Source organism: Lissotriton helveticus, chromosome 6 (assembly GCF_964261635.1).
Source record: "Lissotriton helveticus chromosome 6, aLisHel1.1, whole genome shotgun sequence".
Taxonomy (NCBI): domain Eukaryota; kingdom Metazoa; phylum Chordata; class Amphibia; order Caudata; family Salamandridae; genus Lissotriton; species Lissotriton helveticus.
The window spans coordinates 1,443,239,995-1,443,265,624 of record NC_136067.1 but is presented as its reverse complement, the minus strand read 5'-3'; the positions used below and the strand labels follow the sequence as shown (position 1 = coordinate 1,443,265,624).

The window sequence follows — 25,630 nt, the reverse complement described above, 5'->3', positions numbered from 1 at the left end:
GAACGGATTAAGTGCAAATCATTGGTTGTGGCTCACAGAGCACTGCATGGGCTTGGCCCACTATATCTACAAAAACGCTTTTCTTTTTATGTTCCATCTAAACAGCTGCGCTCCACGTTCCTCCGCTGTTCGCAGGTTCCTAGATTCAACTACCAGAGGCTTGGCGGAAACTCACCGACAAGGAAGGCAACTGCTGCCTGGAATGCCCTGCCCCTTTACTCAATATTAAGGACCTGGTGACATTTAAGAAACATTTGAAAACATATCTAGTAGCTTAAACAGACACTTTTCCCCTTTCGCTGGTATTGCGCCGGGACACTCGTGAGTATCCGTGCGCTCTATAAATTAAAATAACATAAAATAACATGTTAGCAACTTCCTTACCTGTATACCCATAATCTCAAGGTGAAGAAATTCGAGAAATTGGAGGTAGGAAGAGGGAACGACTGAGGACAGTGCCCTCTTGCATACCTGCGTACAGCTGGAAGTAACTGAGGGGTAATGGCGACCATCTTGTTTATGGAGCGGATATGTCTTATGGCTAAAGAGACTACTGAAAACACTAATTTTCACCAAGACAAGAGGAAATAATCATAGATTTAAGAAGACCGCAGTCAAAGTTACCTGAAAATATTCAAGAATTTAGTTTTATAAAAAGGCTACTCCAAAGCGACTAGCTAAATGTCTTATAAGAGCTTAAACATTCAGAACAAGATTTAATTTACAACATGAAGTTCCACTAGCAATAAAGGTGAACTTCTTAGATGGAGAGTTCGGTTACCCTGATAGTAAGAGCAAATGTAAACAAATACTTTAAAGTAATGATCCGTGTGATGGAAAGGTTTTGGGGTTAGTACTCTGCGTCTACCCTTTTTGACAATTTGGAACTCCCAACTGCTTCACATTTGACTGGAAGCAGATCTGGTGAATTTCCAAAAAAGGTTTACAACCACACCAGTTCCATCCAGCACTGGGGATCCCAAGGTAGCTACATGGCATCCTTCAAGAAGTCATCCAATAGGTTACTGTGGAATAATGCCCCTCCCTCTTCTGTATCCCACTCCGACTAGATGAAGAGGTCACCGCTGCCTGCATAAGCACGATACTAAAGCAAATAAAATAAACACGGTCTGACTTAAGTTACACCAAACGCAAGACATTTCTATTGGTATTAACTGCACTACAGCTAGACTGAAATGTTTCCTATTGTGATCTTTGCTGTGGAATTAGATGTACACATCCTGGAGCTCTAAGGGTGTCTAATCCCTCATTTGTAGTGTCACCATTGTCTGAGCTCAAGTAGGTATAAGGAGGAATCTGATTGTTAAAAATTGGTTTAGTTTATAAAAGTCTAAAATTGGCTTGAGACCTACAAACCTACCTCATCTCCCCTCAACCTACCACAGTGAGGTATCAACTAGGACGAGTGTTAAAAATGCTTCTGGATGATTGGGCAGAATTCTTCCAGAGTTAGGTTTTATCATCCATCTCTATGTTACGGAATCCTCAATGACACAGTAAGGAAACCGATTTTTCAGCTTGCAGTTAGTTTTTGATCCATAACACATTCGGAACCAAAATCACCCTGTGTGCCCTACCAGCACTATGCACACGCGTAACCAAAACTCAGCACACACTTGACTGCTGTCTCTGGCCAAAGTGAGCAAACCAGTAGCCAAAGCCTGAACTTCTGAATTTGTGAACTGCACTACTTCAGCCAAGCTCCACACTCCAAGAGATTTTTAAGGAAAAAAAGAAATGAAGATTTTAAGAAAAAAGACTCGACTTCCAGTGAGGCAATATTCAATTCATATAGAAGTAACAGACACAGATTAAGGCTTTGCCTGCAGAACATTTGGCTTCAACAAAATATAAGACTACCTTTGCCTTTCTTCCCCAGTCTCATCCAAGACCCAAGCATAAGCAAACGAAGCTTTTCCAGCCTTTTTTGACTCCTGTTCATATTTGTGCATAGTTCTTTTGTTCACATTTCCAAGGAGGTAAAGTAGATGTCCCATAAGAGTGCTTTTGCCAGCATCCACATGACCTAGAAGTAAAGAAATATTAATCAATTATCAATCAACACCCTTGGATAGCCTCAAAAACATCGAGAACAAACAAAACGTGGAAGATATCGGTCACAGCCACCACCCATGCTAAACGCCATGAATATACTGTCTTTTATGAGAACTGAGTGGGTGATGCTTGCAAACAAGATAGGAACCTCTCACAAAACAAGACACAAGCTACCCCCTGTAAATCGTAAAGTTTAAACTTAAGATAGTGAGAAAGAGAACATCGAAGAACATGCAGTTCCACGCTGATCAATAGGTAATTTTTAAGAGTCTAGAAAGGCAGCAACTTACTTAGAGACCATGTCATAGCAACAAGTAGTTTACAGAACAAGAATGAAACTGGTAGTGGTTTCAAAGGATGTTAAAAAAAAGCATTGCTGCAATTGCCTATGATGGCAGGCTGGAAAAGGTGAATAAAGGTCCATATACATTATGGTGAGCTGGCTAACACTTAGGTATGTGAAACATAGGGTAAGAGTTTGGGCAGTGATTAAGAGCCATGCGGCAGTGCCAGGGACGATTCAACCTCCGACGAGGCAGCCGCCTGCGGGGAGGGACGAGAGGGGCCCAGAAGGGAACGAGGGGTCCCCACCCAGCCTCGACCCAGAGCAGGACGTGGAGGGTCCACCGGCCCCTGTGTCGCCGCCAGGACCAGCAGATGCCGGTGCTGTGGCGGCATCAGCTCAGCCGTGGACAAGGCCTCCGCCTGCCCAGAGGGCTGAGCGGAGCTCGGGGATGCGCCCTGAGCCCCGGCGACCTCCCGCAACACCACAGGGACTCCTGCAGGAGTTTGCGGCGAGGCAGAGGCGCCGTAGTCTGAAGGAGGGACCCCCGAAGGGCCGCACCCCAACAGCACCACATCCTCCAAGCCTGGATCCGAACCAGTCGGGCCGGAGCCACCAGCGGCGCCGCGGAAGGCCCCACACAAGGCAAGGGATCCGCTGACGCCCAGGAGGGGAAGGAGGAGGAGACGCCAGCGAGGCATTCAAAGCCGCCGCATATGTCTCCATGTTGACTCTCGACGCTCCGTCACCAGGAAACAGTGGATAGGAGGATGACACGCTGGGCCGCATCACCCGCAGAGAGCCTACACCACCGGCAGGCCAAACACCAGCCCCGGGGGACAAACTGCGACACTTGCCCACTGGCGAGCGATGCTCTGGCGACATCGGAGAAGGGCGAGGACGACGACAAAGGCCGTATCTGAAGCCGTCTGCCAAGGCTGATCGAGGAGAGGAAGCTGACCTTGAGAGACGCGCGAGAGAAGTTTCATCTGGTGTTCCCGCTGCGACTTAGGCTTCAACTGTTGGCATGCCTCACAATCAGTGGTGCCGTGATCCTCAGCTAAACACCACATACAAATGAGTTGAGGGTCCGTCGCCGACATAAGACGCCCACACGACCTGCAAATCTTGGAGCCCGAAGGCATTCGCACACTATTCCACCCAAAAAATAGACAATGAGGAAGAAAAAAGGGCCCCAAACAGGCCCGAGCAGAGACTGGATCCGCGTTGCACGGGGAAAAGGAAAAAACTGACGTAGGCGCGCTGGGGTGGGGCTTATGTGACCTCGCTGACGTCACATACGTGGACGACGCCTGGGCGGAGTCGCATGATGCCGCCCTGCCCACGGCGCCCAGGGATGCTGTGGCAAAAAGTTTGCGGATCCAGTCTCACACTTGGGGAGAATTCTACGTTAAGGAATCAGCGGCGAGTAGTCTCTATCAGATGTAAAATACTAATGCATGGCCGTAGAAAGGAAAACTATTCCAAGAAGACGTACTGAAGACATTCAAGAAAATCAGGCAGGAGTATGAAACCTCAATGTGACAAAGTACCAAATACGACAATGTAGAGTAGACAGCAAGCCATCAGAAAAACTAATTACTTTGGACTTACTTAAAATAATGACACAAGCGATTTAATCACAGAAATATCACATACAACAAATTGGAAAAACGTGTGAAAACATGAAGTTCAAGGTTACAATACATGCAAGTGAATTACTCAGAATCTATCTCACATTACAAAGAATGAAACCAAGGATTACAGATACCAGTGTTCAAAGCCTAAAATAGAGAGCAAGCTTCTGTCATTTGGTTTGGGACTGTGCAGTTTTTGAAACATTCTGGGGAACTGTTTAGTCAATGGTTGGCAGGACTAAACACTGCCAAATCACTATGTAAACAACTTCTATATATTGTCTTAGAAAGGAAAAAGTTGAAAACTATGGCACAATTTGCAAACTTGGCCCTTTTAATAGCACTGGGGAGGACTGTTGTGTGTGGAAAACCAACAACTGGATCAACTTACAGGGATTTAAAGGCTTGGCAAAACAGACCTTAGTAAAGCAAGCGGGGAAAACAAATACTTTTGATAGTAGTGCAATGGATCTTAACTCCGAGATGGGACAGACACGTGAAAATGGACTGTGCCTAGCTCATAAACGTCGGCCATTCACAGCCAAAAGGAATAAGAAATGCATGTAGCCACTGTATGCAAGTAGTGTAGGTAGGTGAACAATTGTGACATAGGTCCCTGTCTAACCCACAACAATTATTATCAGAAATAAGTTACTAACATGTAACTGCAGTACTCCAATGTTGGTATCTCTCATAGAGCCATACACTTGAATCATAATCATCAAGCTAGGATTTCCATAGTAAGAGTGTAGCCAGTACGGTCTTCGAAACTGTTTTTAAAGACGGCACTGTGGTGGATGGTTGACTTTTTTTACAACCTTGGGAATCATGTTTTAGTCTCGAGCTCAATGATTGTATCTACGATGTGTAAACCATGATTATTATCGTTTTTCTATTTTGCTTACTCATGTGATATCCGACTATGTTTTGTTGCCCGTGCCACCAGTAAGACCAGGCAATGTTGATTCCAGATCAGATTCCATTACAGCTATGTTTTGGCGTTTGAGAATAAATGTTATTTTAAGGGTGCTCATTTCTTTAAAAATTATTCTCAGTTTCAGGTTATAAGTGCTTCATGCTGTCATTGTTACTTTAACAAGTCACGCGCACGTTTTAAGCACTTATTGGTTAGATACTTTTTCCCCACTTCCCTGGGGTTAATTTCGCTACGTGAGGTTTTTGCGCGACATATCGGTCATTCACTTATTGCTACGCGACCGCAATCCGCTGTTTTTGCCATGATACATGTTAGTAACCACAGTTGCACATTCACGCGCTCTCTGAAGTTTTTGTACCTGCATGTGCATCCGTGCGTCCAACTGCCTTACTAATTGTTTTGCATGTTTATTATTTGGGCCCACTGATACTCTCAGGTTGCCCTACTCACCATCATCAGTCCATGGTCATCACTGGCATCATCAGAATTTGGTAGCCTCGTTCCGAGTTATAGACGCACATCCCTATACTATTCTCCACTGCGCACTCACAATTCACTTGACCAACACTAGACACTATCACATGACTACATTGCATGTCACCCTGCTTATACAACCCACCACTGCATGTCGCATTCTGCACTCACTGTCGCAACCAGAGAAGTTTCTCTTTTTCATGCATATCATTTTGTCATTTCCCTTATTTGGGCTGCTTCTATAAGTCAGTTTTCTCATTAGAACTATGTTTTACAGCCCTGATGAGTCACAGTATTTACCCTGTGATGAAACACGTGTCGGCTGGCGTTTGCTAAACAAAGAAAAGAAATAAAGACTAATACTCAACACTACAAACTGTCTTCAATTTATCAACGACATTCACTGTTCTCTTTGTCTTAAAAACTACCATATTACCGATACTGCATTGATCATACGTGTGCACAGTACCTGTTGTTTAATTTGTTTCAAGTAATCTTCGTGCCTGTTCACCTTAGAGAGGCTTTAAGGTTTCCCTCTATACTGTTTGCACCGTCGTTACTTTTTCCTAATCTGTCCATCATCACCGCTATTGCTTGCACTGTGGGAGCGCATCATACTGTATAACTGAAACCTCCAGCTGAACCCCCAACTTTTTTAAAGTACTCCAAGGCTTGACTTAATCACAGGTCTATCATCATGAACAAAACCATTTCAGAGAATCTTTTGCCCATTAACTTGGAGAGCACATCTTTGTGGTGTACAGCAGCAGAATCCATGATGGTGAAAGCATATTCGGGGCTGCTGAGGGCTGTCTGACTGCTTGTAAGGTGAGTACAACAGGGAGTAGTACAACTGATTGATGACTCTTGCCCTGAAACCCACAGTCAGAACAGGCAAAGGACATGACAGAATACCATATTTGAGATTAGAGGCATAGTAGGAGTGCTGAATAATGTCTTCAATAACTAAGCAATAGCTATACATTTAGGAGGAGAGTTGCCAAGGCTGACTGGCTTTCTAGTGCAATGATCTAGTGAGTGTGTGTGAGAATCAGAACAGAATATTCTATGCTTCAATTCCCTATAAAAGGCAGCTCTATTTCTGTTGTGGGACAACTGACCAATGAAGGGACCTATTTAACGCTGGCAGGTTGAAAGCAAAAGCATGGAGCAACCTAATAAATCAACCCCTGCAACGCCATCAATATATTTTTTCAAACAACGTAATTTCCATCCTATTACGACTGTATTGAGGCCACAAAATTAACGGCGAAAGAAAGTTTAGCGCGGATGTGGTGTTCATAAAGTAGCTTTTTTCATGCACAACTATGATTTTCAATGTTCTTTAAAAAAATGTTAAACCAAACAACAATTGAAACCAAAATACCGAAAATACATTACCAATTACAACTAGGTTTAGCAGTTGTTTTCTCCCTTGCCTCTTCTCGAGCTCTGCTCTCACATCTATCTTGTGTTTTGACTTGCTGATGCTTTTCACTGCAGGTGTGGCTGTTCCGAGGTCTTCAGGCGTCTGGTTGTTTTGGGATGGAGGGGAAGATTTAGGAGTTGCATCGAGTACTACTGGAGCAGGAGGCGCAGCATCTTCTGGAGATTGCCCCTTTCGAGGTGTGGTGGTATTCTGGCAATTCTCTTCAGAAATAGCACTGAAGTCAAGAGAAACAAGGAGGACATTAGAGGGATAGAAAGGCCCAAAAGGTTGAATGACAAAATAGCATCGAGAGACATTTTGCCTGACAAATATCGCATCCCTAATAATATTTTCAATAACATTTTCCCATTGAATTTAGATTTTCTTTTACTAACTCCAATGCGACATAGTTTTGTAGATGATATTTAGGTCAGAAAATACTCTGACAACAATGATTATGATCCGGTACAGCACCCCTGAAAGACTGAAACCGGTTTATTACACTAACAAAACATTATGATTTGATTTCCACCTTTTGAGCAGGAGGTTTTCAACTCAAGAAACTGCTTTACTGACGTAGAAGTCCTTGTTTGTGTACAATATTAGTAGACTGTTTAGATTAGCACAATAAAATGTGCCCCACAATAATGTACTCAAGTACCCCGAGGTTGATTTTTTTAAGTTCTTTACCTGGATATAAAGTTAAATTAAAACCAATACATGTATTATTAAAATTAATAAAATGATAAAATTATAAATAACAAAAACAAACTGAAGTGTTATCAGAGGACAAAATATGATAACAAACGTAATCGTACTCCCTGTATTAACACCAGAAGCGTTTAAGGCCGCGTTCCCATCGTGGAATGAGCCCATGAGCTGCAGATGTCCGTGCAAGCATTCGGCCGACTCCCCAGTTTTTCTGACTTAAAGGGTACAACTGCGCTGTCCTTGTACTGCTTCATGGCGGGTTGTTAAGAAGCCTCACAAAGCGTACAGTTGAGGACCCACCAAACAAAAATACACAAAGAAACCTAGTAGTGAAGCCCTACTGGGTTGAATCAATACATAGCTCTAAAATGATTTAATTGTATTAGGGGTGTCGTATCACGATCCAGGCTCGGACAGAAGAGGAGAGTGAGGGGAAGGGAACAAAGACCAAACTACTGGCTCTGCAAATACTTGTTTAAAATTCGTTTCACTGGTGCATCGTGCTTTAGGACTTGAATTTCATACAAATGGGTAAGGGAAGCCAGTAAAGTTGTCTTGATGTTGATGGTGCTGTCAAATTTCTACTTAAGTGAAATGAAGGATGCAAATGCATCCATGAGGGTTATTAGTGGAGCCAGGCTTGTGTTTGGCAGATTAGGGAGTACAACAGTTTCCCATCAATGGGCAGAATAATGACGGGACAGTCTGGGATTTTTAAGGAGCTGGTCAGGGGATGAGGGATTGAGGGATGCAGTTAGGATCTTATCAGAGAGCTAAGTCTGGATGTGGGACTGGAGTGTGACAATGTCGACATACACAACCTTCTTTTTTTTTTTTTCTTTTTTTTTTTTTAGAGAGTTTTATATAGCGCGAACTTGAACCGAACCGAACCAGTTATCAGAGCGCTTTACATAGCACCAGTTACTTTAATTTTTTAGGCACGGGGAGATTAAGTGATTTGCCCAGAATCACAGGGGTTTTTTGGCGTCGTTACCGAGACTCGAACCAAGTTCCCCAGGTCCGAGGTCGAGCGCCTTAGCCGTTAGGCCAACCCCTCTCCCCTATTTTTTTTAGTTTAAAGAGGATAAGATAAATGGTAGGCATTCTTAAGACCCAACCACGGTCATGGAATATGGAAGCAAAGTGCAAAGCAGACTCCATACAAGTATGGCAAAAACAATAGCACAAGTTTGTTGTCCTTTTTAAAGAACACTTAGATTATCTTGATACTATTAAGTTTGAGTTATCTACCTTGTACAGTGATCCTTTGGTCAATGTGAAGCCACTGATATGTTTAATGTAGTACAGTAACTTCTTCCTACCCGACAGCTAATCCCTAATCCAATTAAACATTCCTCTAACACAATTCCACTGTCCTACCTACATTGCTCAAACACTCATCTCTCCGATAAACCAGCTATCTCTCAGATAAAGTAGAATGACTGCTATTGTGGTTTTTCTGCTATTCTCTTTGCTACCCTGGCCCCAATACTGAGTAAACATCTTATGCTCTTTGACACTGTCATCATGGAATTCAGTTGTAACTTACTGCCCTGACTAGCTACAACGCCACTTCAGGGTAGACCTCACAGGGACATTACAGTTGTAACCTGCCTTTCTAGTTGTGCGAATTAATCTTCTGGGGAAACCTACAAGGACCACGAAAGTGATGGCTGGCCTGTCTCTTTGACCAATTCCTGGTTAGAGCCTGTTGCAAAGAGTGCAACTATCACTGGCTAAACTGAAGGGTGTCCTGAAGGAGGAGGCTTGGAGGGAGTTGTTAACGTCGAGCACCCTTAGGAATAGCTCTAGGTTCTGGAGCATTGTTAAGAGACCGTTTTTGAACACGAAGTAGGGGGTGGACTAGGATCGCACATCATTGAGGACGATGGGTGCTCCATTTTAAAACTATGTTTGAAAGCCCAACAGAGCAAATTTGTCAGACAGGTCGTGTTAAGGATGCCCCTCATAGTGGTTTTTGAGCAGGTTGAGGCTGGTATTGCCGGGTTTACCTGCAATAAAGCTCCAGATCCATATGGCATTCCCCCGGACCTCTTTAAGTCGGATCCACGTTTTTGGGCGCCGGTACTCACAGCTTTGTTTAATGCAGCGGCCAGGGACGGCTGCCCTGAGCCCAGGGCCACTTCAACTATTAAACCCGTTTTCAAGAAGGATGAACGCAATAGCACTTTTTACTATAGGCCGATCTCACTTCTTGATTCGGTGGCTAAGGTTGTGGGCCACGTATTATTAGAACGACTATCCACCTGGGCTGAGGAGCACGCAATAATTTCCGATGCCCAATTTTGATTCCACCCGGGTCAGTCAACTGTGGCCTAATGCCTTAACTTAACCATGTTACTTACTAAATACATGGTTGCTCGCTCCGGAACTATCTACCTAGCCTTCATGGACTTATCCACATTTGATTGCGTAAACAGGGTCAAACTGTGGCAGTCATGAGGGGTATGGGGGTAGAGCGCAATATGTCAACTTCCTCGAGGACCTTCACAGGGCAACCAAGGCCAATGTTAGATTCTCTCAGGATCTTCGGGTCTACAGGGATTTTGCCATACAGAGAGGTGTACGTCAAGGCTGTATTCTGGCCTCATTCTTTTTTAATCTCTATATTAACGATCTAGATAGAGCTTTATTGGCTACAGGGGTAGATTACTCGTATGTTGGGCGACGCGGGCTCCCTGTCGTACTATACGAAGACAACGCAGTTCTCTTACCTAGGACTGCTACGGGTCTCCAGTCTTTGCTAGGCGCCTTTTCAGACTTTATGTCGGATCGGGATTTATCAATTAACAACTCAAAATCCTATATAATGCAGGTGGGGACTCGCCCCAAAAAAGTTTTCAATTTAGAGTAGGCCCTGCCAAAGTTCCCTGCACAGACGTTTTTTCATACCTCGGGGTCCTATTGGATGATCAATTAAAATGGGGGCCACTAACTCGGAACAAAAAGGGCAATTTGGTTCGGGTGAATGCGGCCATTTTGAACTTTGCTTCTAAACTAGGCAAGCGACCAATTGCAGCCATGCTGAAAGTTTACCAGGCAAAAAGTGTAGCTATAGCCTGCTACGGTGGTGAAATCTGGGGGCATACCACCACAGACGCACTTCAGGTGGTCGAGAACACTTTTTTGAAGCGCTTGTTGGGTTTTTCGAGTGGTCTGTTGAACCTGCTGGTCCACGAGGAACTGGGGGTGCCCTATTTAAGTGACACCCTGGCACTTCGCCCCTCTGGTGTTTTGGCTAAACTGTTGGATAAATAAAGAATTAACTCTTAGCCATGTAATCTTAAAAGAGTGTATGTCCCTTGACAACACATCCTGAATACCGTGGCTTCGATACATTAAAAGTAGCTTTGAAGAGCTAGGGCGTGCTGATTTATTTTCCAATCCCAAATCTATCGTAAAAAAGGATGTGGTGATAATCAGGAAATCCTTCACTAGTTTAAGGAAAATTGAAAGGGATGAGCGAGAATTGAGGAAACCTAGTGTCCACAAATGTTTAATGTTAAAAACAACTCCATCTGTCGAGCCTTATCTCCTGGGGTCTTTATCTATTTATGAGCAGTTTTTATTGTCCAGGTTTCGCCTGGATCTTTTCCACCTCCTGCTTGCTGCTCCAAAAGGGTGCAGTAGAGGTCAGTTGTTAGCACTCTGTGGCTGCAACGGAGAGTCTCCACAGGATTTGCTACATTTTATGTTCTTTTGTAACTTTTACGAGGTACCCCAGAGACATTTTTTTGTCCCTGTTTTAAAGACGATTAATTTTAATCAGGCTCGCCCAGCTCTCCTGTACCTCCAATTGTTGAAGGCTGATTGTATCTTTTTTATTGTTGGCTACTTGAAATCCACTGTGAGAACCAGGGCTTGTTTGGATAAATAGCTACCTGTTTGATGATCTATTGAGGAGATATATGTTTACGTAGGTTAGGATACCTGGGTAGGGTTGTGCTAATTCAAGGGTTTCACTGTTTGACACCAAATTGTGCATTCTATTGTCAGCGTTCACCATGAAAGGATGTGCAATGGATTTTTATTATATTTTATCTGGCCAGTAATATTATGGAATCATGTTTTTAATGTAATTTGGATGTTTTGCAACTTTCATGGTTTCCTCTATTTGAAACCGAATAAAGTTTATTTGATTTGACTGCATAAATAAGTACATCTTTATTCATAACTTCTCATCTACAATTGCTTCACTATTGAATTACTATATATATATATATATATATATATATATATATATATATATATAATTAATTTAAAGTACAACAACACTTTAAAGCCGGAGTTTATTTAATACATCTCTAATCTACATATATTACCTCCCTTTATGCTTCTGTATATCTTCCACGTATTTATGGATCTATATATCTAATACTCCTAATTTAGCGTATCCAATGTGCTACCCTATATCTCACCCTATACCTCTATCTATATATCCTCTAACTCCACTCTCTCATTCATCCCAAACCCCATACCACGATCCCCAAAATAACCCTTTCTAGACTCTTCCCTACTCTACCCCTCCTTGCATCATCTCATTCCTCTTTTACTATTCCGTTCCCCCAAAACAAGCCTTTCTAAACCCTTCCCTCTGACTCTTCCCCCTCCACCTCCACCTCCCTTTTACTCGTCCCAAACCTCCTCCTACTGCTATGAGTTCCAAAAAATCCCAAACCAATATTTCTAAATCCTTCCCTCTTCTATCCCTCACTACCCTTCTCAATACAAATAACTGAATAACAAATCCACCACTCAAATGGCTTTCATATTTTTTATTTTTTTTTATTTTGCGATTTCTAAAGCGCCTGGTGACCCGTAGGCATCCCCGCGCTAATCAACCTGTAAGAGTCCAGAGGGGGGGAGAGGGGGTGCCTTATTTGGGGAACAGGAGGGTTTTAAGTTTTCTGCGGAACCCCAAGTGTGAGGGCTCCAGGCGTAGACTGAGAGGGAGTGCGTTCCACGCTGTGGAGGCTTTGACCGAAAAGCGGCGACCGCCAGAGCGAGCCTTCCTGAATTTGGGCACCGTAGCAAGGTGTTCGGCGTCAGAACGAAGGGGTCTTGAGGCTTTATATGGGGTGACCAAATTTTTTAGCGCGGCAGGGCCAGCTCCATTGATGAGCTTGTGGGTGATACATAGGGCCTTGAACTCTACTCTCTGGCGGACAGGGAGCCAGTGTAGAGCTTTGAGGGCAGGCTTGGCCGACACTCTAGGGGGGAGGTTCATAATGAGCCTAGCCGCCGCATTCTGGGTCCGTTGGAGTTTGGCCAGGGTGTATTCAGGGGCCCCCAGATAAATGGCGTTGCTGTAATCGAGCCGGGCCAGGACCAGACCCTGGACAAGTAATTTCCTGGATGGGAAGGGAAGAAGAGGCAGGATCTTGCGTACGGACCGCAGGAGACCAAAGCAGGTGCCTGCTGTCTTGGCTGCCTGCGTTTTCATGGTAAGGTCAGGTTCCAACCAAACTCCTAGTGTTTTGATTTCATTTCTAGGAGAGGGGATTTCGCCGAAGGTGTCGGCCAAGATGTAGGTGGAAAAGTCGTCCATTTATTGCCCAGGAGCATGATCTCGGTCTTTGCGCCGTTTAGCTTCAGGGCCGAGTCGCACATCCAGGTATGGATGTCCTGGAGGCAATGCAGCAGGCTGTCAGGATGGTTATCCAGGTGGGACAGGGATACGACAAGTTGGGTGTCGTCAGCGTAGTTAATTATTTTTACACCGTAGGGGGCCACTACGTCTTCCAGGGGAGCCATATAAACATTAAACAGGGTGGGGCTGAGCGACGACCCCTGGGGAACTCCATTCTTCAGTGGAAGAGGTTCTGACCTGGAGCTGCCGTCCCACACCTGAAAGGATCGATGGGAGAGGAAGGATTCGATCCACGCTCGCGCCATACCCACAATTCCTGCCTTGGCCAGGCGATGTAGTAGGACACTGTGATCCACCGTATCAAAGGCGGCGCTAAGATCCAGGAGGATCACTGCCACTGATCCCCCTGAGTCTAGGATACACCTTGCTTCCTCGATGACAGAGAGGAGTGCGGTGTCCGTGCCATGGCCGGGTCGAAATCCAGTTTGAGATTGGCGCAGGATGTTGTTTGTTTCGAGAAATTGGGATAGTTGCGAGTTGACTAGTTTTTCAGCTATCTTACTGACACAAGGGAGTAGTGAGATCGGTCTGTAATTAGACATGTCGTCCGGGTTCAGTTGGGGCTTTTTCAACAAAGCCTTCACAACTGCGTTCTTCCAGTTAGGGGGTACCGTTCCACCAGCGAGGGAAGAGTTAATGAGATCCCTGATGGTAGGGGATATGGTGGAAGACACCTTTTTTAGGAATCTGGCCGGGGCTGGGTCAAGTGGGGAACCGCTTTTCAGTTTCTCTAGCGTGGACGTTACCTCGGTGAGGGAAACTGCTCTAAAAGTCGCCAGCTGTGGGCAATTGTTTTCGTCCGCTATGGCCGGGATGGAAGGGGGGCTGACGGTAGGAAGGGAGTCCAGTATCCGCATGATTTTAGACTCGAAATAATTGGCCAGATCCTTGCTTCTGTCTGGTGGGGGGAAGTGCGAGGGGGGTGCTGTTGGGATGTTCAGTAGTTCTTTGACTATCTGAAATGATTCTTTGGCTGAGTTGGTCGCGGATTTTATTCTGTTGTCGTAAAACGTTGATTTAGCTAATTTCAAGGCTGTTTTGTATTGTCTTACCGCGTTGTGATATATGTCTTTATTGCTGTGGAGCCAGTCTTTCCTCCAAGCTCTCTCCGCCTTTTTGCACACTTTACGGAGCCCTCTAAGTTCGGAATTATACCATGGGGCATGGCCCTTGCTCTTATTTTTCACCTCCCGATTTTTGATGGGGATGCAATTGTCGAGGGAGGAGGAAATCCAGTCTCTGAACTGGATGTCTGCCATGGTGGGGTCGGCTGCGAGACTAGGGGTAGAAGCGTCAAGCGCCGAGGCCCAGTTGTCCGTCGAAAGTCTGGCCCAGGCTCTATCCTTCACTATACTAATTCAACACTAATACTTTATGGGTTCCGGAGTAGCGTGCCACTCACCGAAAAAGTGCTTCAACATCCTATCAGTGCTATTTAAATGCAAACCTTTTCCCGTCTTCTATCCCTCCACTATCCTTTTCGATCCAAATAACTGACTAACATATCCACCACTCAAATTACTTTCATATTTCACCACACTAATTCACCACTAAACATTTATGGGTTCCAGAGTAGCGTGCTACTCACTGAAAAAGTGCTTTGACGCCTCGTCAGGGGTAGTAAGTGCTATATAAATGCATTTACAATACAATAAACGAGTGACAAACAGACTTGAACAGGGACAATCTGACTAAGAGCGACCCAACTAGGTAGTGAAGGCACTGGCTACTGATAGAGCCAAATCTAGATCACTGAAACACGGCCCTGGAGAACACTGTGACAACAAATGAGGTTATGATTGAAAGGCCTTCATCAGTACAAGTCAGGGTTGTTCGGCCCTGAACGGTGGACTCCGGACAGGCAGTTCTAGAGTAAAGCTCCGTCCCCTTTTACCCTGGCACATCACCAGGAGACCAGCTTTCACCTGCCATATTCATAACATGAAGTTATCCCTCTCTGGCTCCCTCTTCCTTTCCTCCTTCCTGGTTTCCATCAATCCAGAAAGCAACGGAATCGTCAACATGTTAAACAAAACAGGCGTGTGAACTAAGGGGTAGATCACTGTGCCAACACAACTAAAACATTGGAGCTCTCCCTGTTAAACAAAAGTAGTTCAAAAACATAAAATTGAACAATAAAATGACACAAACAAGTGGCAGTTTCATAAGACATACCATGTCAATTTCACTTCCAAAAATGCGACATTTGTTGTGCTGCCAACAACAAAATTACCAAAACAAGATAGCTGCATGATAAGGCACATCACGTCACTTTTGTTCTTGGATATTGTTTCCAGCACTACAGATCCCAATGGACACAGATCTACTTCAGATCACATTACGTGGTTCCTTGGTTTCCACACATCGTCTTGCTTAGCTTGACTGGTAGCCCCCCTAGATCATCTTTCAAAATGGGTTGTGAATTACACCCAAAATTTGAGAGGTCTGATCTACCATGCAATACTAATGATTGGCCTGTGAGCGATAACATCTATGGCTTCACCTTTTGTCTTTAACCCTGTCCAACATGCAGTGTAACCCTGATGCTAGATACGCTGCCTATGTACTTAGATGAAACCTTTCTCTTTCAGACTTTCCATTGCACTAAAAGCCACATACAAAACGGGAAATATTCTGTTGTGAGGACTATATATCTGTATTGTCATGATACATACTCTACACAACATTACTTTCAAGGTCCTGGGTGTGGTGACGAGAGGTTGAGTGAAGTCCTTCGCAGTGCAATCACAAATTAGTAGATTTTGGCTTATTGGTTTGGAAGTGAAGCAATGTACCTGTCGCCTTGTTGTGGCTGGCCTTGATATGGGAGGCTGCCTTAACCTGCGGAGGGAAGGGTCAGGTTGTGGGAACGATTTTCATAGTTCATGTTGAGGTTGAGGTTGATACATACACTGTTCAGGGATGTCTTACCTGCGCTTGAAGGAGCTGCAAGTGCCAATGATTTCAGTTTTTGTGGTGCCCAATGTTTAATTAGCTATGGTGGTAAATTCAAAATAATAACCTGGAATGTCAGGGTACTGAGTAATTATATCAAGTGGTACACTATTTATGCATACTTATGGCGTTATGGATTGGGCATCGCAATACAACAAGAAACGCATATGGTTAGTGATAGTATTGATGAAGACCGCAAAAAATGGAGGGGAAAATTAGATGTTATGTCCTACTCCCACTGTGCTAGAGGGGTGCTCATCTGGATAGCACCAAGTGTCCCATTTAGACTAAAGAATGTTGTAACAGATCTGGAAGGTGGACACTTATTAGTGCCGGGCATGTTGGACGTGAATGACGTTTGCACGGTTAGTTTTGATGCCAATAACATTGATTATGGAGATTTTTTTTTTTTTTTTTTATTTTTTATTTTTTTTAAAACATTTATTATACAGAAAGCGCTCACAGATACAGGCCTACAACCCATCGGGCCGGCCACCACAATGAAAGAAACATATCAGGCAGTACAGAAGCTCCAACAGGATATCACAGCAATCCATACGAGAAGCAAAGGCGAAAAGCCACCGAGCAACCACCACGAGCAGGATGAGAGAAGGTTGATTTTATAATAGAAGAAAGGGTATAGCAGAATAATGGCAATCCGTAAAGTCCAGAGGGCCGTGGCGGGCCGCGAGCAAGCAGAAGTATCGAACACAGGAAAATTCAAAAAGAACAGTTACATTTTGGCAAAGGCAGAACGTGAGTCCCACAGTAATAAGCAATTGCAACCGCTGCCCAGCGCCCACCCACCACTACGAGAACACACAATGATACACAAAACTAAAATTAGGCTAGCAAAACAAAGAGCCCTCTGCTACAACAACCCAGGGGAGGAAAGAAAAAAGGGGGAGAGGGGGACAAAGGGGGAAAGGACATAGGAAAAAAGGGGGGGGGGAAGTAAGAACGCAGCATCACTGCACGCGCCCCACGGCTAACGAAGCACTCGAGAATAGACCGGCACATGGAACTAGTGGTAACAGGAGTAATGAATGCGTAGTAAACCGTGACGGCAGGAATACCAGAAGGCCCATGCTAGCAAAAACACCCCAGGGGGCCACATGCAGACACCGCGTCCCGAAAAAAGGGGATACATAAGAGCCATAGAACCAAAAAAGAAAAAAAGGGGGAAAACACAATATGACAGACCCCCCCCCCCCCACATCCCACCCTGCACCCCTGCAGAAGGCTATGGCCTACCCCCCAGCAGCGTGCCTGTCGCCCTAATCAGAACCCGAAATATAGAAGAGATAAAAGTAAGAAAGAACCACAAAGACAAAAAGAAGAAGGGAAAACAGGGAAGTAACGACGGGAGAGGAGCCATATAATCAAAACCCCATCAGCTCCCACCCCCCCGTCCGAAAATACTCAGAGCCCACGGGAAGATAGTAAGCACAAGGATAAGCTCCAGGAATATGAAGGAGAATCGATCATAGTCATACAGTTACAAACGGATCATCCGACCATACCGCAAGATAATAGTCCACCGAGGCAAGTTCATCTCAACCCTGTCCTTGTTTATCCCAAGCTGTAGTCGTCCAACGCACAAGGAACCAGATCATGTGGAACAGGAGGTGAATAACAGGGAGTACGATCGTCAATCCACACAAGTCATACCGATTGCGACCCGGATGAACAGGAAAGGACAGCAACCACCTCAGGCAATGCAGGCACAGTTCCGACGACAATATGAGGAAAGCCGATCCGCGGAGCAATCACAGGATCTTCGTTCGGCCATTCGAGGCAAAAAAGGAAAGGGAGATCCAACGAGGCCGGTCCGGACGGGACCCGGCCGGCGGACCCCCTGCACAGAGGGGAGCACAGGATGAATGAGGGCAGCGGACATCCGTACACCCACACCGGCGGCAGCCGCCGGGCCCACGACCTCCAGGAAAGTTCCAGCAGCACACAACAGAGATGAAGCCGCACACACCGGGGGGGGGCCCAGCAGGCCCGGCAAAATGATCCTCCTCCAGGTCAATGATAGGTGCGGCCATGGGAGCACTCCAGGAGCGCAAGGCGGCGAGGATGTCGCCAAGCGTAGGCTCACCTTTACGGTATTCAGCAAACGTGCCATGCGGCGGACCAGCGTCGCCAGTCTCGGGCAGGCCGAGAGACATGGGGCCGGCCGCCATCTTAGAAGCCCGGCGGGGCCGCGGCAATCTCCGACCCCCGTCCGGCCACCAGCGGGGCAAACAGGATACAGCCGACCACCAGCAGAGGCACCACCAGAGCAGGAAGGGGGGCCACCAGAAGAAGGCGGGTCGCCGGCTCCCCACACGCCACCGGCTCCGTTCTCCGAGTCCGGGCGGAGGGACTCAAAATGGCCGGACCGGAGAACAAAGGGGAGACGAGCCACATACACGGTCAACCCCGTCCATGGAAGGCAGCGCCCCAACACCAGGCCGCAGGACCGCTGGACCAGGCCCGGATAGCCGTAACCGGTCTAATTGCACATCGGCCTCTCCGACCGAACCCACACCGCCACCAAGGGCCGGCCACAGCGCTCCGCCCCGCCTGGGCGCCGCCAAGGAGTGTCAGGCCCGCTCGCTCCGGAGGCCCCGAATCAGACAAGGGTGCAGCTCAGGATCCGCGGCACCCAGGAACAAACGGATCAAACGGTAAGTGCCTGCGAAATGTCGTAGTTCCATAGTCTATCAAAGTATACTTCCCGGGGCAGGATAAAACACAGGATAGACGTTCCAGACAGGAAAGCGAACGGAGCCGAGCTAAAACGCGGCCATCGCCTTTGATTTGTTTTTAAGAAAGGTCCGGAGGCTCATGACCCCTCACATACATTTATAATTCACATGAGCTGGGGATTTAAACTGTACTCTTAATGTGGTAACAGACCCATCCATCTAGGGAAAGGCACCAATACAATTGTTAGGTGTGTGACTATTGCTGCAGCCCACAGATTAAACTTACTCCTGTTGTTGAAATCTAGTTTGTGAACTGAACATCATCTGCGCCATCTTGTCCATTTCCTCAGACTCACGCACAAATATGCACAGCAGCCATTTTAGGTGCCATGGCCTCTCTGCCTACTGCCGATAGCCAGCACGTCTCTCCCCCTCACTCCCCGGCCTCGCAAGCATCCCCCCCGTGCCCTGACAGCCCCCGGTCTCTCCTGCTTGGGCCCTAAACGCACCTCCAGCGCGACCCTGCCTCCGAGCCACATCCCGTGCTGAACCCCCACACTCTTTTCATCTCATTCATAAAACATGCCCTTTGATAACCTCTTCCTCCTTGCCCGATTGTCCAGCCTGATCCCAGGCCATCACTTAGCCCAACAGATGCAGTTTATTGCCCCTACAGTAGGACCTCGCCTCACTTCAAAGGAGCGGGGATTAATCAATGCCCTCACACCCCTAGATCCGACCGATCGCCCGCATTTCTGTTCCCAGCGGAATGTCCAGCTGCGCGATAGCCATCATGCTGAGATTAGGGGTGGGGACTCCTACTGTAGATATGTGTGGGAACGGGCCTGAACCGGGGATTCCAAAGATGCCTTTTACGTACTTCAAAGCAATACCACGGATGTCACAAATGTAATAAAGCCATAAAACTGTGTATAAGAGGCCAGGCCTCAGAGATGCGGTTAGAGCACCTCGAAACGATACCTCGTTGTCCGATCTGATGTGTTCTACTCCGTCGGAAATAAACTCCTGTTTCCTGCCTTCCAGTCTCCAGCGCCTGCCTCTTTATTTGGTAACCGTGAGTTGGGTGAGAAGGGGCTAACGGCGGGCAAAACTTGAAAAGGGGTAATCGACCTGATCTGCCTGACCCTTTTTCTACAATTGGCGTCCCAAACGTGGGGCCCATCAGCGACACGTGGATCCAGTGGGAGAGGTCCTGACGACGGAGTGAACGACTGCAACGATCGGGAAGTGCACCTGCCCAATAGACCCTCGTCTGGCAGCCGATCATCCGAACTTCACTGGTTCCGAGCAGACCTCTCTCGAGTGATCTACGGTCCTGACTGGGAACCATCAGGAGTGCCGCGACAGAAGATAGAGGACGATCGGCCGCTGGAATCGGAAGACAGGAAACTGTCCATGCGGTCCGGGTAAGGTCGTGTAATACGACAAACTGTGAAATATTTGATTGATTGATTCGAAAATACTAGTATTACTCTCCGAATTGTTGGTTCTCTTGGAGATTCTCTGTCTGCAAACGGAGAGGAATAGAAAGTATTCTCTCTTCCTTTGCAGGTATTGAAGGGTAGGTAACCCAGGCCTTTGCCCCCGTTGTAATCCGTCGTGCCTATCTTTCTCCCCCACTGATTGATTGTTTGCCCGAACATTGTTTGTTCGAGGATTGCTTTCTCGAGAATTCTCTGTCTACAAACGGGGAAGGATAAAAGTATTCTGTCCTCCTTTGCAGATAGTGAAGAATAGGTAACGCAGGCTTTTGCCCCCGTTGTAACCCGTCATGCCTATTTCTTTCTCGCTACTGATTGTTTGATTGAACGGACATTGATTGTTCGATATTGGTTCTTTGGAGGTATTCTCTGCCTACAAATAACGTGGAATAGAGATATTCTGTCTAGTCTTTGTAAGCAGTGAAAGGGTAGGTAGCGCAGGCTTTTGCCCCCGTTGTAACCCGTCGCGCCTATTTTATTCCTCATTTGATTGATTGATTGTTTGTCTGAACATTGACTGTTTGGAATTGGTTCTCTCTTTGGGTATTCCCTATTTGCGAATACTATAGAATAGAAATATTCTGTCTAGTCTTCGCAAAGTAGTGAAGGATAGGTAGTGCAGACTTTTGTCCCCATTGTAACCCGTCATGCCTATCTTCTCCCCATTGTTCAGTAGTTGGTTCAGCCCGGACCGCTTATTAGAGGTGGATCATCCGGCTCCTCTGGAGGGCACCCCTAATAAGGATATGTTTTTAAAGTATGGACTAGTCGCCGTAGCTTATAGTAAGTTATGGCATAAATATACTAAAAAGGATCAGGAAAGTCAGTGGCCACTGATAGGATCCTTTGATGACGCAAAAATAAGCGTGCTGGAAACAGCCCTTTGTAACAATAAAACAACGCCCACTATGCTTGATAGTTCCGGCATGTGGCGCAAAGAAGCAGAGCAACGAAAGAAGAGAGAAGAAGCAAGAATAGGAAAAGAGTTACGAAAGGCAGCCCACCTGACCGCTAAGAAACTAGAAGAAGGAATAAAAGAGAGAGGAGGGCAGACAAAAGCAGGAATCTGAGTCGGCAGGCCAATGCCCTGTTAGGACCCCCTCTACGCTCTACCCTGAGCTGCCCTCCAAACAACGGGCGAACGATGAGTTACTGCTAGGTCCTCCGATCATCTACATGCCCCCCCCCCATGCCCCCTCCCAACCTCTAGTACAGCACCTGCCAGCTCCGAGTGCAAATGAGAATGACCTTGGAGCTAGTACCCCAGCCCTCACGGCCTCCGCACCAGCCGCATTAGTAACGACATCAGATGAACTCGAGACTAGCAAGCAGCCACCAGCCAGACTGAATAGATTGAGCAAAGATGAGCGGGATGGAATTGACAAGATAGTAAAGACACTGGTAGAACGGAAGGAGAGCGAAGAATACACGATAGATATGCACAATTCACATGCCGGTAGCCACAGACGGCATTTCATTTTACAGTTTAGCTACCACACCCTGAAAGCATATGAGGATAGGTATCAGAATCAGGGTCCTGCTAAACTGACAGCTTTATATAGAAAAGTCAATGTTGGAGACGAGGCTGAGCACGACGTGACAGACCTCTTCATGCAAACGCTTGAGGTCTTCCGCCACCTCACGGAACAGAAACCAGAAGTTAAGATTACAGTCCCTGAAACGACTGGGTCCTCATCAGAAGTAGCCAACACTATGATGCCTATCAGAGAAGCCGCCCCCTACTGGGTTCCCCCGCGAGGTCAGGGAACAAACGACGATATCAACCACGCAGATGCGAAGGGGAGGGTTGTGTACAACTGGGTTTATCGACCATGGGATCGGCAAGATATTTTAACTTTTAGGCAAACCCTGCCCGATTTAAGAAAGAACCCGACAGCATTTTATACCGAACTAGGTACAGCCTTGGGTTCAACAATAATGACTCTAGCGGACATTGACTTGTTTTTCGGGTTATGTCTGCCGGCTGACGTGTGGAAGCAAATCCGGAAAACCGACCACACAGATCTGTTCGGACATACCTGGAATCAACTCAGTGAACTAGATAGACAGCGAGAGCCCGGAAAGAAACCTGTAAAAGACATACTGGAACTCCCGGACAAAATAGTTCAGAAGCTAAAGACATTGATCCCAGAGAAGAAGGTAGACTGGTCGATAGTCACGGCTTGCCGTCAGAAACCCCAGGAAGACGTATCAGAATACTTCTCCCGATTTGAGACGGTGTTCTCCGACTACAGTGGCCAAGACATGACCACTGCAACCGGACAACACCTATTCGTGCAAAACTACGTAAAGGGTCTATCGCAAGAGGTCTCCCAAAAGTTACAGACGAGCGAGAGTAGTTGGGGGGCCTCCAAACCTGCAGCTATCCTTCAGATGGCTCAGTACTACGAACACCAAAAGAACGAGAACGATAGGGCGACTGAGAAAAAGAAAAAGGACTTGAAAGAACGAGTGATGATTGCTCAATTGCAAGGAGTGACGACAGGAAGGGAAGAGTATAGAGGAAACTACCAGTCGAATGCCCCTAGAAATCCACCCCCTAGAGACCGCACACCCACACCCGGCGCTCCACGAACAGACCTCGATGAGAACCAGTGTGCGTTTTGCAAAGGATTTGGCCATTGGAAGTCTCAATGTCCGGTTCTTCTGGAAATGATTAAAAATAAAGAGACGAGGGACATGACGAATGGCCCCAGGACTAGAGGGCAGGGACGAGGGCACACCCACGACACCAACAATTACAGACCTGGCAGACCGAACATGTTTGACCGTCCCCGGCAGAATCAGTGCCAACAGTCTGACTGGGACAATGCCCGCGACTTAGCATAGGACTGCCAAGGGCAAGGAAGGGATCCAGTCGAGCTCTATGTTGACCAGCAAGGTCCTTATGTCACCGCTAAGGTCCTAGGTACAAAGTCTCCATTCCTGGTAGACACTGGCGCGACACGTAGTGAGTTATCTAAACGACTGATTCCAAGGGCACCCTTGTCTGGCTCACACATAACATCAATAGGCTTTGATGGAACGCCCTCCACTAACCCCTTATCCGCACCAGTTTCCTTCGACTTGGACAGTAACCCCACTGACACGACGTTTCTACTTTCCTCCAACACCCCCGATGCCATTATGGGACTTGACTTACTGAAGCATTTCCGAGCTACTATCAGGTGTTCACAGGACGGAGTTCGAGTCATTCTGTACGATAACCCGACTCTGCTCAGACCTCATCCCGCACGACACATGTTCTCCATCTCTGACGCTGACGCATCCTTACTTGACTCTCTACCTCTGTATCTGTGGGCTAAAACTGACGCTGACGTAGGACGAATGATGATCGACCCCGTGCGCATAACTGTTGGCCAAGATGTGATACTCCCAAAACTCCCACAGTATCGGATATCGCCCGAAGGTGAGAAGGCATTGGTAATGATAATCCAGTCCCTGGTAGAGGCAGGAGTGGTAGAGGAAGTAGTCCGCAATATTTGCAACAGCCCTATCCTACCCATTGTGAAGAGGCAGGGCGAGGGAGATGAGAAAGCGTACCGCTTCATCATCGACCTTCGAGAGGTCAACAAGGTAGTTGTACCTCAGTACCCCGTAGTCTCAGATATCGGCACCATTCTGACCCTGATTCCTTCCACAGCCACCACCTTCACTGTAATAGACCTCAAGAACGCTTTCTTCTCCATCCCCATCCACCCAGACAGCCGCTACCTTTTCGGCTTCACGTTAAAATCCCGCTCATATAGACTTTGTAGAGCTCCCCAAGGTTACACAGAAAGTCCCAGCATCTATAGCCAGGCCCTCAAGAGGCAGCTGGACGCCGTTCAACTACCGGAGGGAGTGGTGTTGATACAGTACGTCGATGACATCCTTTTGGCGGCCGACACCACTCCACTTGCAGTCACAGCCACCATCCAACTCTTGCACTTCCTTGCGGAAAATGGCCACAAGGTCTCCAAGAAGAAGTTGCAATTCTGCCAACCCCAGGTCACCTACCTAGGCCACCTCTTGTCCAAAGACGGGAGAAAGCTTACACCCGATCGAATTCAGGCCATTCTAGAAACCCCTGTCCCAAACACCCAGAAACAAGTCCGCTCCCTGGTAGGCCTCACCTCCTTCTGCCGGCAGTGGTTGCCAAATTTCAGCCTCATTGTAAAGCCACTACTTTCCCTACTAGCCAAAGATGTCCCCTTCCCACTCCCTTGGACCCCCGAATGCCAATCTTCCTTCAAAGAACTTCGAGACGCCCTTTGTTCTGCGCCAGTCCTAGGAACCCCCGATTACACCAAGCCCTTCTCTCTCTACACTCACGAAAGGGAGGGGTGCGCTTTGTCTGTCCTGACTCAAACTATTGGCCCCAAGCAACGACCATGTGCCTATTTCTCTGCCACCCTTGACCCCGTAGCGAGAGCCTTGCCTGCCTTCGAGCCGTAGCTGCCGCTGCTGTCTCTATCCGACAAAGTGAGGGGATCGTACTCTCGAATTCCCTCACGGTATTAGTGCCCCATGCTGTTGACACCCTCCTAAACCAGACTAAGACGCAACACCTGACTAGCGCACGACTGACCGGATACGAACTGACTCTGCTTGCACCCCACATCACGCTGAAAAGATGCACCACACTGAACCCAGCCACGTTGTTGCCTCTGCCCGAAAACGACCCAAATGTCCCCCCTATACATGACTGTGTGACCCTCACAGACGAACAGACTAGGAGTAGAGTTGACCTCCGAGACACCGCTTTCACAGACCCGGACAGAGAGCTATGGGTAGACGGCTCTTGCATAAAACTCCCCGACGGCACCACCTCAGCTGCCTATGCAGTTACCACAGCCCGAACTGTAGTTGAAACCGGCCGCATCACGCAACGATCCGCACAGGCGGCAGAACTGATTGCCCTCACACGAGCATGTATTATAGCGACAGGGACTGCGGCAAACATCTACACGGACAGCCAGTACGCCTTCGGAGTGGTTCACCATTTTGGACTCTTGTGGAGAGAAAGGGGATTCCTGACGTCCCACGGCACGCCCATCCTCCACGGAGATCTAGTCTCCGCCCTGATTGAAGCAGTTCTCCTCCCCAAACGATTAGCTGTAATCAAATGCCAGGCACACAGGAAGGTGACCGACTTAGTCGGACAGGGAAACGCGCTGGCCGACATCACTGCCCGAACCACAGCTGAGAATAGGACGACGACACGCATGTATGTGACCAGGTCACAAGCAGAAAAAT

At 47.0% G+C, this 25,630-nt stretch overlaps 1 protein-coding gene across 2 annotated transcripts in view; it reads right to left on the bottom strand.

The window, feature by feature from the left end:
• Window positions 1-25,630, bottom strand: part of HBS1L (HBS1 like translational GTPase) — a 520,713-nt gene that overhangs the window by 132,958 nt on the left and 362,125 nt on the right. For both annotated transcript variants that reach the window (XM_078649243.1, XM_078649244.1), the window contains exons 5-6: window positions 6,809-7,071; window positions 1,882-2,047 (exon numbers count right to left, since the gene is read on the bottom strand). In XM_078649243.1, coding sequence (XP_078505369.1) covers window positions 1,882-2,047; window positions 6,809-7,071 — 429 coding nt within the window. The remainder of the gene's footprint in view (window positions 1-1,881; window positions 2,048-6,808; window positions 7,072-25,630) is intronic.